Source organism: Protomyctophum parallelum, assembly GCF_964188405.1.
Source record: "Protomyctophum parallelum genome assembly, chromosome: 17".
NCBI classification, from domain to species: domain Eukaryota; kingdom Metazoa; phylum Chordata; class Actinopteri; order Myctophiformes; family Myctophidae; genus Protomyctophum; species Protomyctophum parallelum.
Genome location: NC_139719.1, coordinates 10,480,901 through 10,499,302, shown reverse-complemented (window position 1 = coordinate 10,499,302; position 18,402 = coordinate 10,480,901). Strand labels below are relative to the sequence as shown.

Sequence of the window (18,402 nt, the reverse complement as noted above, 5' to 3'; positions counted from 1 at the left end):
TGCAGTTCTAGTTGCTTCTGTTTCTTAACATGTTTGAAAAATCGCAAAAATGTTTTTTGAAATTTTTGACACAGATCTTCTCGGGTCCCTTGCACAAGGCATTTTCAGATGGGGGATCTGCGTCCAAATAAATAAAATGTTGGGGGTCCTTGGCATGAAATGGTTTGATAAGCACCGGTTCAGAAGGCATTTGTAGAATTTGCCTCAGGTCTTAATGCCTGGCTTAAGTTCCATGGAAACACAACATGTTTACTATAAAAGAAAACGTCCTTACTGGAAACTCTCTGCTGTGTTTGGAATGTGAACCGACAGAGGATTCCTGTAACAGTGACTGACAGGAACCATGATTTACAGCTCATCATGTTGCATTGTGACTTGTGAGTTTGTACAGGGAGAGGGAGAGAGAGAGAGAGAGAGAGAGAGATAGAGAGATAGATAGATAGATAGAGAGATATGCGTATCATTTGATGCATTCCAATAGTAGCTGCAGAAGCATGACCCAAGACGATGAAGAGGCATTCATTGATTGATTGAAAAGGCATTAAAATGAATCACCTCTAACATTATAGGCTCCATATAGCATAGGATTCCAGGCATCTGACTATAGTTTGCGTGGGATTTGAAAGCATGCCTGCCCTCGATGCAAGTAGGGCAGGCCCCGAGTAGCAAGGTATGTCAATTATGAAGAAGTGAGAGGGGAAAATGAGCATGTGGAATTGCAAGTGTGGCATGTGGCGTGCAAAGGTGTTAATACTTGGCAGCCCTGTTGCAATGGTTATTATATAATTAACTTCCTTACTGGAAACTAGCTTCTGTCTTTGGAATGTAAACACAGAGAGCCTGAATTCCTGTAACACTGACAGAGCGGGATTGACAGATCATCCTGTTGCATTGTGATTCATTGTGAGCTTGTACAGGTAGATCATCTATGTTCTGAGGCCCTAATTTATCAACCGTGCGTACGCCGAAAATTTCGGCATTTACCATTTCCACCAAAGCTTGAAATTGAACTTGAGTAGGACAAAAAGTCACGTCTGGTCGGGAGCTGTCGTACGCTTTGTCCTCACCAGTTTTTCTGTCGCAGAACAGCGGAGAAGCATTGTTTGACAAGCTGAGAGGCTGTCACAGGCATCTAAACATATATTTATTCACTCCTAAATTTTATTAGTTTATATAAAACTGTATAGGTATGTATATGGGCTACATGTAAAAAATAAAAAAGTAAAGGAATACATCAACGATGTGTCTTTGTGTCATATGAAATTAGTAGGAGATAAAATCACGCAATTAAAAACAATATTGCAAGTTAAACAGTGTTTAATTGCATGAGCGCATACATGCGAGGATTTGGGCTGTCTGTGCTGAAATATTTCCATGACGGGACGTTGGAGAGTATAGTGCAGTGCTGCAGTTGTGGAGAGTCCCAACGTGGTGACAGTCATTTGGGGAGAAGTAGTTTCATAAGGGGCTGGTATGAAGTACTCGATATAAAGAGAACATGTTCAGTTCACTATACTACACTCTACTCTACACCTGCCTTCATTTCATCTGATTGTCTGTCTGGCAGGCACTTAACAAGCGATCGTTAACTGTGTCTGTTAGGGGCAGAGAAGAGTGGCTTTGCTCAACTTGATTTATACTTATATTCTCCACTCTGATGAAGGTACATGTTCGATATAGCATGCAGCATTACTTATTAGCCTATATTTTAGCTATTCAAAAAAGAAAAGAAAAAAATGTTTTTTTTCTTTTTTTGCTTGAGGCAGGCGGGCCGCATAAGACGGCCCGCGGATCACCAGTTTGACACCCCTGACATAGATTCATAGAGTCATATACAATACCATGTGGTGTTATACAGTAACTGTACAGCACTTGAAACATGCCTCAATGGAATGTTTCAGGTGAAACATTGTACCTGAAATGGAGAGGTGTGAACAGGACTATAGGGCCCGTGATGACTGATTTCATTTGGCACAGGATGAATGGGTATTTGGAGGGGATGGGGGCCTGGGGGGTTCAGGGGGGTCAACAAGCGGAGAAGATGCATTAGCCAGAGAAAACAAAGTCAATGAGACGTGAAGGAGGCTGTCCTCTCCTGAGTTTGGTTCAGGCAGACACCCCTTCTCATCGACTGTCTCTGGGAGGGCTGTGCTTCACACACTCACACACTCACACACACACACACACACACACACACACACACACACACACACACACACACACACACACACACACCACCATTGATCTCACCACCATTTTAAAACTGAGGGTAAATGAGGTATTTATCTATGGATGGAAGAATAAACGTGTTAACGTCTGTCTGTCTGTCTGTCTGTCTGTCTGTCTGTCTGTCTGTGTCTGTGTGCAGTGTAACATTTCTTGGTCATTATGTGATGCAAATGAAATCAACTCCATGATGCATGAACTCATCATGTGGTGATTATCATATTTTCTACTGTTGTGTTCCACTCCAATCAGAGCCGACTATATTGTCCAAATCCTATCTTAGACCCAAGCATGTAAAATGGACTCAACATTAGCAACGGATGGAAATGTCCAAAGTGTTAGGACTGGAAAAAAAAAGAACATGTGTCGTATCAAATGTATCAAAACTCAACAGACAGGCATATAACCACTAGGCCAAATTGTGACACTATAGTCAAATCCACAAGCTCACTTGTATTTTTATTAATTTTTTACGACACAAGAAATTTAAATATGGAGACACAAGATTTATTCTCAACACTAGACATCATGGCAATATTTAGTTGCCGCTTTTCGCTGAGAATATCAAACAAAATCATGGATCCAGTTCACCTCCATGTGCTGATGATGACTGTCTGTAACCTTTAGGCAAATGAGGATAATTGCATCCACAGTCTAAACTCTGATGACTTTCATTGTTATGAGTCTACATTAAGGTACCAAGGTGGACGAAGGTTGTTCTATTCTGCCCTACAAAGTCAAAGTGCAAAAAAATCATGAACAGATGTACAATTAGTGCAGACATCGCTTAACACATTAACCATCATTGACGACTCCAGGCATCAGAACTGTGTTTTCAGTTTTTATGCTAAAGATCACAAATGAATGGTTCTAGTAGGTTAGGTTGCATATAGGCAACCGATACATGAACCGGAAGTGAAAAGTCTGTCTCCTTCCGCCTCAATGTAAATGGATTTTGAAAAATGAATTTATCTCTTTCCCAGCCATTTAAATGAGCACTATCATTTTACAGTGAGAATGGATTACTACACCAATGACTTATTAAGCCTAATCTGTCGCATCTGTGTCGCATGCTGACAATAGTTTCATTAGAAAAGCTGTTATTGTTGTAGAGCACATCTGTTATGTTTTGTGTAAAATAAAAAAGTATCATAAAAGTGTAATGTTATGCCATAGAGATTTTCAGGCACTTCCTAAAATTAATATTGTATTGAACAAAGCGGCAAACGACTTGGAAAAGATATAGCCTGCCTCTGTTGTCACTGAGGAGCTTTCCTCAGAGATTTTGTTTTGGTTTAATTGCAATTCTGAAGTTCCATTTCAAGCATCCAAGGCATAGGCGGAGCTTGAACTTGACGCCGGGGGGTGCGACTGCTTGGCCAACGACACCCGATTTTTTTTACCTTTATTTTATTATTTTAGCGTTTTTACAATGCCCTAACCCCTAAAAATGAGTTATTTAGGTAGTACAGAAGCTCACACACATACACACATGCACTACAGCCATACAGCGAGTCATCATATCATGATAAGAGAGATGATTACAAACTACAGTCAGAAGTTAAGTTAAAAAAAAAAAAAAAAAACCCTTTTTTTTTTTCTTTTTTTTTTTTGAACCCCCTCAAGCTCCGCCCATGATCCAAGGTAAACAGAAAGTGCATAGTGCTGTGTCAGTCATCGAGTGCCCGGGGTGAAGCCATGAATGAGTCTTTCTGGGCCGCGTCTAAAGGGCTTAGACTTCAACAGAGACTCACACGCCTCGGGTCAATGTCACGGTCATGCCAAGCAGTGACCTTTGATCAGTTAGAGGGGTTCTAATGTCTAGCCCGAGGTCCCACCAGGGAGATCTTCAGACAAGCAGAAAGGAGTGACTGACAGCAGCCTTGAAGCTTTCACAAACAGCATGCTGTGTCAGCACCAGTTTGGACAAACACTAACACTTGCAAATCCTCTGAGAGAAAAGGGAAGCTCAAGTCTGATGCATTTGTTTTTACCAACATATAAACTGTAAATGGTCCAAATGGACCAACCAACCTCCCGGGGAAACCGACCGATAGGTCAGAAACGAATCATTTATTGCTCAAGGACACTTAATAAGTGCCCCAGCCCTCTCCAATTGTTTATATTGTGTTTAGTTTCCAAGATGGCCGCAGCACCAGGAGGGCGTGGGGCGTAGGTGAGCGGGTGGGGTTGACATATGCCCTTACTGAGCTGCTTTCACACATTCAAGACACCTGTCTTGGTCTGTCTTGTGTCTGTGTTTAATGGCTGCTCCAATGCATTTCCAATGGAAGCCCAAACATTTTGTTTGATGGGGGGATTGGGGCAGAACACATCCATCAAAGCTGTGTTCAGACACAAGTCAGGTGTCAGACACAAGGCAAGTGTCTTGAACGCAGCCCAGTAAGGGCATATGTAGACCCCGCCCGCTCACCTCCACCACACCCCCTCCTGGTGTTGCGGCCATCTTGGAAACTAAACACAATATAAACAGTGGGAGAGGGATGGGGCCAAGAAAGGCCCTTATTGTGACACAAGGAGCCAGGGATTGAACCGGAAACGTTCCAGTTTCTAGTTTCTAGTTCCTAGAAACATGATGCAAGGTTTCATAGTTAACTGCGACCTTTTGTCGCAATTACAACACAAGTAGACTGTCCATTTATTCTGTGTTCTGTACCACTACTTTAACCACAGTCCAATTCTATAGTCGTATCAATGATATTGCACACCAGTCTTTCAATACCCTTGCAGCGCACATGGACTTTAGGGATTGAAACCGATAGATCAAAACCAAGTTTACAGTGCCTTTGGTGAATATAACACTTTGAGGTGATTTAATTTATTATAAAAATATAACTCTGTTTGTTATGGTCCCCTGGGCCCTACATACTTGACGGTGCTGGCTGAAAACATTCACTACCAGTAGCAGAGCACTGCAAGAAAAAGCCTGGTATCTATTTGATTTGCTGTTTTACATCAGGCTGGATAAAATTCTTCTGCATCCAGCAGGATGTCTGAGGCAGCTCCATAAGCATGTAGCCTTTGAAGAAGTACAATATGTTCATCTGAAGGTCGTATCGTATGTCCATGTAATGTGTTAATAGTCTAATTTTGAGTTGTCACTACTAGCACTGCAATGCATATTATTTACTATGCACCTGAACATATTTGAAAAGCTATTCAATTATTCAACATACTGTAGCTGTGAAGAGTGTCCGTCTTTAAAGGGACCGTACCTATGTTCCCTCAGCTCTATGTTCCCTCAGCCTACGACAACCTACCTCCTCCCTCACCCTAACCCTAACCTCCCCCGGGGCAGACACCTAAACCTAACCGCAACCCTCTCCCGACCCGCAGCGCACCTCGGGGCTGAGGGAACATAGGGCTGAGGGAACATAGGTATGACCCCTCTTTAAAGTGTCTACATGCCTCCAATCTGAGTACCCATTGTCAAAACATATAGAAAAACAGCACCCTCTGTGCCTTATATGCCTCTAACTTCCTGTGTGACTATAGGACACAAGTTTACTGCATAACTAACTAACTAGTTATAGAGAGGAAGTCACATCTAAATCAATGTCTGGGTGATGTGACCTTTGAAGGCAAGCTTATGAAATCACCCTACTATTAACCTATACGTAGGCTGCTGCTAGCAAGAGCCTGCAGGGACAATGCAACTGAACCGTTTATATGCCACCAACAGGTGGCTCCACTACACTCATGCAGAAAATGACACTCTTCATCAGTCATGAACTCGTTCACTGAACCGGAAGTGATGACTGATAGCTTCACTCTGTGTCAATGTACACATTGGTTTTCTAGTACTTGCGAGGTCGGATTAAAGTTTTATTAAGCTCTAAACATTGTCCTTTACCTCAATCTGAGCCCTAAAGAAAAGATCCTTTAGTTTAGATTGTGTGGAAAATACAGATATTGATGACAGATTTGTCAGAAGTAAAGTTCAATTGAGGTTGGTGCTGTCCATACTGTACCGCTGCTTTGATAAAGACAAAGGATATTGTCATGACGCCTGGAACCCAGATTCCTACGACTTTTTACCCCTTTTTGTCTCCCCAATTAAAGGACCTATAACATAAAATTCTACTTTTTCAATTTATTTTGTGTTTTTGGCGCTCCCATGTGTGTTTTCTATCCCCACAAATAACCCATTTTGAACAATCAGGCCTTCATGTCATATGGGTGTTTTAATGGAAATTGCTCTCAGAAACAGCTCGACTGATTTTGGTCTCATCGTGATGTCATCAATGTCACCCTACTTTGTATAATTCCTCCATTTCTTCAGTCTTCAGTTGCAAATTTGCATTTCCACTTTGTTTACAATGTCCACCATTGTTGATTTTCCAAGCTGGCATGGAATGGAAACAAGCCTGGTTTTATCTAGCATGAGTATTATAATGACTCAAATATTAAATAATATAAAAAGCATATCAGCACCCTCTCCACCTCAGGACAGTGTGGTACTGCAGCTAAAACTGCTTTCAAAGTCCAGAAAGAATTGACAAGGCCTGGTTATATCAGAGTGGTGATTGAGGCTCAAACCATTAGAAATAACTTTGAGGGACAATATGATTATTAAATATTAAAAGCAGTTTTAAAATGCATGTTATTTGCGCTTTAAGTCCTCCCAGCACACACATTTCTGTGTTGTCCGTCTGACTCACCTACCAGTGAGGACTGAGCCCCGACTGGGAGGATGTAGAACCTTCCTACAACACTCCCTGCTGACATGTGCCGCCCCAGTAGGAGTATGTGGGCCTCCGCTCCCGACTTCCCTCCCCTGAACACGGACCAATTGTGTTTGTGTGTAGATGCTCGACAAAGCCGGATTGCACCACAACGGATGCGAACCCACAACACCTGGTGGTGGTGGGCATGCGCTCTACCACTGTGCCACCCGAGCACCCAGATCTTTAAACTTGAACTTATGCATCTCCAACCCAATGATTAAACACAACCATTAGTAGAGCTAACTTAACCATCTCTGCCTAAACACAATGATTTTGACATTATACCTAGGAAAGCTACGCTATATGCTCAGCCTCTGGCTGCTCATGCAATGCATTGTACGAATGATCCTCTCAGTTCAGGAGCGACTATGCAAAAGATGTTCACTCTGTTCCCAGCAATAGAATGTAGCAGTATAACAATAACATAACAACCCTCAAGTGACTTCAATAATTAGAATCAAACGGTCAAACATTTGATCAAACACTCCTGCTGGACCTGCTTAACCCATTATGTGTGTGTTGGCATCATGTTATGCTTTAGCTATTGAAAAATAGCAGATCTACAAGCTCATATCGCGCCACCGAGTGGCGTGATACGAGCTTGTAGGTCTGCTATTTTTGAAAAATCGACGAGCGACTGACATTTCTAGAATCTGATCTCAGGTCAGAATGGGTTCATCAGACCAGCGTGTGTCCAGTGCGGAAACCTCGTATGAATCTGATCTCAGGTCAGAATGACACAAAATAAACATTTCAGAGGAGAAAATCAACGATGAGAATCATTGAGGATTTCTTTAGGAGTCCTGTAGCTTTGCAACAAGAGGAACAGATTAATCATTGAGGAGTTATTTTTGAACAAAGCCTGCTATTGCATCAAGAGGAACAGATTAATCATGGGGGAATGCTTTTCGAACGAGAGCTGCTCTCTTGCCAGTAATTGCACAACACAACAGCTGGATCACGCTCTGATATTAATTGTTGTTTGCTGCCTCCTGCCTCCGTGTATTTTCTGTTTTGCTGCTGGGTTTACTGCCTCTGGCCAAACGCCAATGAGCTTATCTCTTTCCCAGTGATGCTATCATAGGCCTGTCTGCACCGATCAAAATGTCTCTCTGCTTATACACACAACATGGTGTGGAAAGGAGAGAGGTAGCATTCCCTGCACTGGAGAGCTATTTCTGGAACTACACTAAAATGGCTTGAGTTGAAATTCATGTGATGAGAGAGAGAGAGAGAGAGAGAGAGAGAGAGAGAGAGAATTTACATGACCTTGTAAATGTCATGACATGCTCCTCATTATTGAGAGATTTTTAGACATTAAATCATATAAATTAGGCGTTAAAGAGGTTGACAAAATGAAAGATAACAGGAGGGATATGGAGGAGAGGGAGAGAGAGAACTAAAGTGGTTCTCCTCCTACCTCACCGACCGGACCTACCAGGTTTCTTGGAAAGGTTTGCTATCATCCCCCTGAACCCTCCAAAATGAGGTCCCACAGGGATCTGTACTTGGTCCCCTCCTTTTCTCACTCTACACTAAATCCCTTGGCACTATCATCTCTGCTCACAATATATCCTATCACTGCTGTGCCGATGACACACAACTGTTTCTATCCCCCCCCCACTCTGCCACTCAGGTGGAAGAGCGCATCACTTGCCTGGCTGACATCTCACAGTGGATGTCCTCCAACCACCTCAAGCTGAACACAGACAGGACTGAGCTTCTCTTCTTCCCAGCTAAGTCCTGCCCTATGCAGGAGCTAACTATTTCCATAGACAACGCCCTGGTAACATCTGTCCCAACAGCTAGGAACCTTGGTGTTGTCCTGGACAGTCAGCTCTCGTTCAAAACACACATCACAGCTGTCACTAGATCCTGTAGGTTCACACTCTATAACATATGACGAATTAGACCGTTCTTCACCCAGGAGTCAGCCCAGCTCCTAATCCAGACAACAGTCTTGTCAAAACTTGACTATTGTAACTCCCTCCTTACTGGCCTACCGGCATGTGCACAGCTCGCTTGGTCTTCAACCAGCCAAAATTCTCACATGTCTCCCCCCTTCTCCGCTCCCTCCACTGGCTCCTGCCTCCCGGTCTCTGCCCGCACAGAATACAAAACTCTGATGCTGGCATTCAAAGCAACCAAAGGTATGGCTCCCCCATATCTTACAAATATAATCAAACCCTACAAACCCTCCCGCGCACTCAGATCAGCCAACGCAGGGAAGCTGGAAGTACCCTCACTAAAAACGCCGGGACAACGCTCCACACGTCCCAAACAAATGTGATGTGATGTTTTGTTCTTGTTTAATGTAAATCGCTCTGGATTAAGAGCGTCTGCTAAATGCCTAAATTGTAATTGGAGAGAGAGAGAGAGAGAGGGAGAGGGAGAGAGGGAGAGAGGGAGAGAGGGAGAGGGAGATGGTTTTCTTTATCTATGGGAGGTTCATCGTGTGGCATTCAGTGTGTAAATGACAGTACCTGTCCCCCCGGGCCACACTGACTTCCTTCAGCCCTTTAATTAAGTGGAAGCATGTGATTGATCTAGAGACTATGCCGATGTTAATTAGCCAGACTGCTTTATCAGAGCTGGACACTCACCAACTCATTCAGTTCAATTAAATAATAGACTTCAGAAAGTACTACACACACTGTGATTAATCGAGGCAAGTCATCCAAACATGTGCAGTAAGCCAACGACAGACACATCATTTGAAATTGCACAAAGCGGACCATCTGCATGCCATGTACTGTAGCTCAGGTCGAGTTTCCAGCATGTGGAATGATGCTGTTCACAGTGTTGTGGCACTTCTAGTGAGGGGATTAGGAGTGTGGCTTCATGGTGGCTTCACGACGCAGCACACCAGCTCAGTCACCCCCATATATACTGTCACTGGAGACATGTAAGAAGAACGCCTCCAAAGCCAAGCCCTGTGATTCACTTTCTAATGACATGGACTGTGACACGTAGTCACATGTCACACAAGGGAAATGAGTTCCCATGTCACTCTGAGCACTTAAATCAAGGTCTGGTTTGTACAATTTACAATTACAATTTACAATTTAGGCATTTAGCAGACGCTCTTAATCCAGAGCGACTTACATTAAGCAAGAACAAAAAAGCATGGGAATACATCACATAAAAACATTTATCATGAAACATGCGTAAGCTAAGAAAGTAACAGTGGAATATCTATATAATGAAGCTATACATATAAACTATACATATATACTACTATGCTATACGTACTATGACGTGCTATGACTACATACAATGCAATTATAGTGCTGTCTACATAACATGCTATAAGTCTGTATCAAATGCTATCTAAGTCTACAGAAATGCTATCTAAGGGGGTGGGGTAAGTGCTATGGGCCATGATGGAGTCTGAAAAGGTGGGTTTTCAGACTACAGCGGAAGATTGGGAGTGATGCTGCAGTTCTGACTGCAATGGGAAGTGCATTTGTACTGTATCTATGCAGATTTATCCTTGAATAAGGGACTGCCGAAGCAGCACAATATTCAACCCTGCAGACATCCACTCATTCATCAGGTCGATTGGCTCTCTTTCACAATGGTGTTCATGTTACATGGCATTGGTACCCAGGGCTACAAATCCAAATACTGTAAATTTCATCATTTTGTCCCCTGAGTTGGCACAGCTTGATGTACAGTATGAACGATGAAGCCACAGCTTCCAGCTATACTGTATGTCATTACAATAGATCTATACTGTACATCACAGCATACAGTAATAGCACAGCCGATGTACATCATATCAATATATCCAGCTAATGTGCATTATATCACAGCAGATCCATATTTAATATGTCTATGCCCTGTTTTATACTTTGTTTGTTGTATATGACAGTGCCATGCAAAAGTAGTCTACAATTCACTTTCATCCTCAGTATATCATAGCAGAATTAAGTGGACTCTGCATATTTAAACTTCCTCATGTCTTCCCATGTCTCCCACCTTTTGTATCCCCCCTCAAATATGAAGCCAGACTGCTGATGAATTCATTGTGTGTGTGTGTGTGTGTGTGTGTGTGTGTGTGTGTGTGTGTGTGTGTGTGTGTGTGTGTGTGTGTGTGTGTGTGTGTGTGTGTGTGTGTGTGTGTGTGTGTGTGTGTGTGTGTGGGTGGGTGGGTGGGTGGGTGGGTGCATTGTTCAAGGGTACATCATAACCCTTAGGGGTCCTTGAGGGAGCTAAATGATAGTTTGGAACAAAATGGACGGTATGGGTCTGTAACTCTGAGAATGTACAAAAATGTACATTGATTTTTACAATTTTATATAAATTGGGGGGACTCAGAGATAGAAATGTAATTAAATGGGGGGTGCGTGGTCTGCATATCAAACTGGGGGTGAACATGGTTGAAAATCACTGCTAGTGAATTTGGGGGTCCTTGACATTCAAAAGTTTGGGAACCACTGCATTGAAGTATAGCGCCATTGCAACAACGATGAAAGGGTCAATGAGAGCCAAAGTGTGCATCAAATTATTATATATAAAAATATATATCTAAAAGTGCAAATGTGCTACTGTATGTGGAAGCAACTGTATGCAGTAACTGTGTAGTCAATGACGATGCCACGCTCATCAATATGCATAATTATGTAATGGACACAAATGATGGATACATAATTAGAAAGAATGCTATCGACAACAGCATTCATTAAAAAGTCTAACTGCTGCAGGAACAAAATACTTGTTTCCATTTTTCCATTTGTTTGCACAATGTCTCTTTCACCACTCCCACTCCCTGATTCTCGAGCTCAAAGACCTTTGCTGCGTATCATCCTCTGTCTCTCTCCCTGCATGTTTCCTGCCACTATCCAAAAATATTTTTTTTTACAAAACAAATAATTCAGTGCAGCATTTTTGCCAATAGGATGCTCTAGAAACAAACAGACTTGGCTGCCATATGACGTAATTTCAAAAACCAGACAAGGGAGTTGATATAGTGCCCCTCAAAAACGCACAGGTGTGAAGGGGCACCCACTAGTGGCAGCCGAGTCCATAGACTTGGATGCCACATGACGTCATGTCTGAAAGTTAGATGTTGGAAAAACCTAAAAAACAAACAAACAAAGAAGTGCAATGGTCCGGTGACCGTATACCCTCCCAACCTTCCTTCCCTGCTCTGTAATGCCCTCCAGAGAATCTGCGGTCACACCAATAATACATCCTGCCCCCTCGATCAACTTATTGATCGTGTTCCTGTCCTCAGCCATTAGGCCGCCAATACCTTGATCAAAGACATACAAAACACACCTGCTGACTTCACGTGACCTGAGCTTGCTGAGAAACAACCATGTAGACTCGACTTCTTAACCCATTTTGGGCGTTATGCATTATGTTATACTTGAGCTATTGAAAAATAGCAGATCTACAAGCTCATAGTGCGGCACCGAGTGCCGCACTACGAGCTACGAGCTTGTAGATCTGCTATTTTTGAAAAATCGCGAAAATGTGGTGCAAATCTTTGAAACATAGGGTTTTTCGGAAAACTGTCAGGATTTAGAAGGCATTTGTTCCAAAATGGGTTTTTTCAACATTGAACTATGTCATTATTATACCTTAGTTGTTGTGTGGAAATAATAAAAAAAATTCCTTCTTTTGCAGAGTACATCTTTGTGATGTCACTGACCACATGACCCCAAGTTCTAGACCTCCAGTTCTAGGCTACACAGAGGGGGGGGGGATTTTTATTATTAACACACAACAACTCTAAGGTATATTAATGACACAGTTCAATGTTGAAAATGAGTGGTTTTCCCCTTTAAAGACGAGCAGCTTGCTATCAACTATGCCTGCAGTCAGATGTACAGTGTAAATAAACATGTATGATATGAATTATATACAATTCAGCACATCTACAGCTGCAGCTAAGTAAAGGTTTATCATCATACATCAATGTGCTGTAGGGCCCTGAGCTTTGATGCAACTCAATTCAATTAATATTATAATATAATCTGTCACGGGGCAACCCGTGCCCTATAGACACTAGAAGACTCCACAATGTGAAACTGAACATTACAAACGCACACTGCACAGCTGCTCCCATTAATTGACTGTCATTAAGCTCCTTGGAGGTGTGGCTATGTGTAGCATCATATACTGTACTACTTATCGGTGTTGCCTAATGCTATCATAATTGTTTTGTGTTTGATGTGATGCCTTGGAAAACATTCAGACTCTAAATGTGTAATTGTATAGTTGGTCTAACTCATGGGTCATGGTTTACCTTGGTTGAGTAGATTGGTCCAATTACTAATCATTGTGGGTGGGGTCTCACCTGGTATATAAGGGAGGCTTGTGGAAATGTTTGGGGGATTGCTCAGTTGGCTTGAGACAGCAAAGAGACAACACCAAGGGAGAGCTGCCAGGGTCTTCAGGAAAGGCATAGCCTGTTTTCAGTGTCTTTAGTTCTTGGTTTGTTGTTTTTGTCTTTGTTAGTTATCAAGTGTTTATTTCTTACTTTTGGTTTTTGAAAGTGTATTGTGGTCAGTATCATTCGTGCAGTATTTTGTTTTGCCTCAGACCCAGGCTGTGACAATCCGTCATATGGGCTGTTCATCAGTTTTGGAGGTAAATAAATACATCAAAAGATGTACATTCTTGGACTGCGTCTATTCTTGGAGCCTTGGCCGTTCGGGCAACTTTACATAATCAATACTCACACCACAAACATACTAATTACAATTAACATATTAATGAGCATACAGATATAATCAATATTCAAACCACAGACATATAACCTCAAGTACAATGTCTGTCTGCCTTCAGATGACTTAATCCACATGAATAGATTTTATCCTCAATGCGCAGATCGTGTCACTTGAATACAATGAAAATGTACATGGGTTTTTGTATGTGACATGCCCAATATTATCCCTTATAGCATAATAAAACAATCAAGAAGTGATCACAATGCAAGACAACTATAGTCTTTACAGCCCTTTAATAAACAAGCATCAAGCTCAATGCTCCGTGCAACAATAACCCACACTTCAATTCCCAATCAGTTATAAACCTTAATTGTGGCATCTTTCATTTGACACGAAGCTGTAATTGAGCATGACAATTGGTTTGCAGAGCTCTTTGCGTAGTATTGGACTTTGATTCTTGTGATAAATGGCTGAGGAAATATGAAAATAATTACTATTATGCGGGCCTTGATTCTGTTTTGGAGAAGAGCTTGCAGGTATATGATGCATTTCTATCAGGCCTTTAAGGTATAGGCGGTAGCACTGAGGAATCATTTCAGTGTCGTTTTTCACCATGAATAGAATGACTTCTATACTGTAATGAATGATTTGATTGATTGAGAGGCCCGCCTGTGTGTTGCAGAGGATATTATTAACTTCTGTTTTGAGGAGGATCAAATTAAACATTATTACTATGGCTAGTTGGCTACAGTACATGACAAATCACCACAACATATTACTGTATAGAGTAGGCCTATATGTGTTTTAAATGTATTATACTTAACAGGTTCGGTCAAAAATGTATTGCTAAACACGACCAAATTAGGCCCGTCTGCATTTTTCTGTTATAAAATCTCTGCCACTTTCTCATGTGTCATGTGATTTGCTGGCTGTGTGGAATGATGAAGAAGCATGCATTTACGTCTTAAATGCAGGGAGTGATTCAGCATATGACTATCTTCTTTATAGTTCAATAGAGCGTCGCAGTCCCGCCCCCTTTCATGACGACGAGCGGCCCGTAAGAGAATTTACCATGCATTTTTTTCCCAAAGACGTTTCAAAAAGTATTTATTTAAAGACAAAGCCAACTCGGATGGTGGCAAATCATGACAATTAAACAAAATATGTTGGGCCGAACAAATAATTAGGAAGAAGAAAAAGAACAAAAGGTGTTGTATAGTAGTACCCTGCCCTTTTTTCTTCTTTCTATTTGTTCAGCCCAAACAATTATGTTTATTGTCATGATTTGTCATTATCTGGTGATTTGGCTTTGTCCTAGGCTTAAATATCTTAAATAAATACTTTCTCGAACATCTATGGGGATTGGGAAAATGAATTGGAAATTCAGGGATTGGGAAAATGAATTGGAAATTATCTTCCGGGCCACTTGTCCGCGGCGGGACTGCGACGCTCTATTATGTTTAACTATTATGTAAACATTTATTTTGTTTTGTATGTGATGCATTGTGGGTAATCCTCAGTACAGAGAATACTTACTGAGGGTGAGATGGACTCCTGTCCTATACAGGCCCAAACTATCTATGCTTCATATAAGTGGCCAAATAATATGCACTTTGTTATCCAGTAACATTCCGTTTTGCATTCCATGGTATGGAATTGTTTATTTCATGTTTAACAAACCGATTAGCATGTTAGCTATCTCTGCTGTGTTACATAAATGAACCCACTGACATGGAGGATACTGTGTGTTTGCACAGGAGATGACCAAACAAAGACCGTAGGCTGTATCTAATGAACTGTGCTTGTGCCACTCCCAATCCTACGTTTCCAGGTAAGTCTGGTGTGTGTAATACTTATTTGTGCCTTTGCTATTATTATACAGTTGCATAATTATTCAGGCCTGCCTGCAATTTAGCATTTTATCCAGCAGGGTGCTAGTAAAGTTCATGTTTGTTCACTCTGTCATACATAACAAAATAGCTTTAGAGGGGAAAAGGTTATGCTGCTGAGTGCTGAGTGCTGTTAATCTAAGAACAGATTCTGAGATGCTGTTCTGAGAACAGCAGAGGGCGCTGCTTTTCCTTTTTTGCCGATGGGTTCCCAGATTGTGCTGCTAGTTATGTCACGTTATATTATTCAACTTTGACTGACTTTGAATTCATGTAATTAGCAAATGTTTTATGTTTTATTATTTTAAAATCACACTTGTGTGAAGTGAGGGGTGCAATATGTATATATTGGCCATTATGACGTCTTACGTCATCATTTAATGACCTAACCAAACATTAAATTCCATAGACTTGGTTGGCAAAACATCATCACATTCCGTGCTCAGCCAATCAAAGTATCACCATGTGTTACACACACAACTGGCCAATCAAATCATCACAAATGTGGTACACACAAACACACAAAGCTGGCACCCCTCAAAAATACCACTATACGATCACCATGTTAACAGATTGACAGTACAGAGGAATCCTTCACTGAGGGAGGTGACCAAAGACTGTATAATGAGCTGTGGTTGTATAGGTCCCAATCCTGTTTCCAGACTAAACCACACTTGAGTCTACTGCTCCAACCTGTGTGTGTGATCAACACTAGAGGGCGATGCAAGCCAAGACTTCTCAGTTATGTGACCATAGGCCATAGTATGAGACAGACAGAGATAAGAGCCACATGACCCAGCAGGTCATCCATTCCTCTCTGGTGATGGGACAGTCTCGCTGTGCTGTCATGTGAGTATTATGTCAGCATGACTCATGATGCTGCACATAATGGCAGACGGAATTAAGTTGTAATCACAGTGGTTTGCCTGTCCTCACATCGGACTGCCTAACCCCCCTCCCTCCCTCCCTCTCCCTCTCTCTCTCTCTCTCTCTCTCTCTCTCTCTCTCTCTCTCTCCCTCCCCCAAAACTGGCGCTCATCTGGTTTTTGTGAGTGCTGTACAGTGAAAATGTAACTCTTCATTTATTGAGAGTGTAAAAATGACTGGGTCAACAATTTACCACACAAATGTACCCTTATGGGTCCCAATTGATTCCATGTGTTAAATTATCAATGGAAATCTTTTTTTTTACTGGGTGTGTACCTCATCACTCTCTCACATTCACACTCACTGGTGCTGTTAGTGGCTCCTCTGTACACTCTACACTCATTAGACACAACAAGACCCAACAGGACTCTCCAAAATCAGCTTCTTCTTCCTTCTGGCTCCCAAACTGTGGAACAAACTCCCCAATTGGCATTGCACATTTCTGCCGTAATCTGAAATCTCATTGTACAGATGAAAAGGAAATATTTACAGATATAGCACCATCTTCTTAGTCCGTGTCCAGTGAGTGTACAGAGAACCTAAACAAACACATCCTCAGTGTTTCACTTGGATGATTTTATTTTTTTCATACGGCTGTGCATTGACAGAAACAACATGGATAGCTCTTGGTGTGGTCTCTCTGTGTCTCTTCTGAGCGCGGGATGAACGCTGACTGTGGCGTGATCTCTCTGTCTTCGTGTGGTCTTGGGCCACTGAACATGGAGTAACACCAGTCCATTCAGGGGACGGACACAATCCTCAGCAGCTGGCCACCCGGGGGGACTTAGCCCTGTCCTCTGCTTTAATGCCATTGGCTTAAGCGCTGATCCCTAGGAGCCAATAGGGTGCTACCCTTCCAAAACGTCTTTACTTTAAGTTACCGATCATGTGCAGTCCGTCTCAAGGCCTATTCATGCTCCAGTTTTAGGTAATAAGCCAAATGACCACCGAACTGACCACCGACTGACCACCGAAACAGTGGTTACTAAAAACAGAGAGAGGTTTGGGTGAGCGGTGACGTACTGGCTTATCACCACGGCATGACATCATGTTGTAGTTTTCGGTGGTCACCACCTTTCACCTACAACTGGAGTGTGAATAGGCCTTCTCAATCTCTATAACTCGTTCACGGTCTCTTTCCTGCTTTCACAGATGGATATAATTCAGTTGATGCTTTAATCCAGTGAGTGGTACAGCATCACGAGAAATCTGTTCAGCTGGACTCCCTGGGATTCATATAGTGATGACAGTGATGGTGTAGATTGGGTCCCAGAGATTAAGAAAATAAACACATTGTATCAAATTGAGAGTCTTTGAAATTAAAAAAAGGTAGAGGTCAGGAGCCAACTCTTGTATCCTACATCTCCATCCTAGTTAAGACTTCATCAATCAATGACTGAACATATTCATGTGTCTGCAGTCAGATCAACCCCTTATCAGACGACTCACACTGTTAAGAACCAGTATGCACGCGCAGGCCCGCACCAAATCAACCCCACCGCTCATAACATGCAATTAATGGAGAAGTTGTCACTGCACTTGTGTGTAAAAATGCACCATCAAACTTTCAGATGATGTTTTTCTCCCAGTATGAGGGGAAGAATTCCTAGGATTTTTATTGTGATCTATCACCCTTGAAATATATGAAATCCTTGAATTCTGTTGTGTGTAAACAATAAGAGCAATTGTCCAAAGCAGTTGTCCTCAAAATAAACCACGCCTACAGTGGCTGTCATACGACTGGTAGCAGCGTTGTATGATCACTGCAGCAGAGCCTGCTCGTGCTCGCACAGCTGCAGCCCATCAAGCCTAATTTATGCTCTGTCCCACAAAGGTGTCACACGCTGCTATACGCTGCGTAGGGCCCCCGATTCCCAAAAAGGCCTCCGTCCGTACGTTCTTTGCACAGTGAGTGTACGCTGCTCAGAAGGG

General features: G+C 42.1%; 1 protein-coding gene across 1 annotated transcript in view; it reads left to right on the top strand.

The window, feature by feature from the left end:
• The window catches only part of LOC310874594 (chymotrypsin-like protease CTRL-1), a gene marked incomplete at both ends in the record, with an annotated part of 28,089 nt that extends 10,891 nt beyond the window's left edge, over positions 1 to 17,198 (top strand). Inside the window, one exon of the mRNA XM_083787453.1 lies at positions 17,127 to 17,198. Within this exon, the coding sequence (XP_083643579.1) occupies positions 17,127 to 17,198 (72 nt within the window). The remainder of the gene's footprint in view (positions 1 to 17,126) is intronic.
• Positions 17,199 to 18,402: the final 1,204 nt, after the last annotated feature.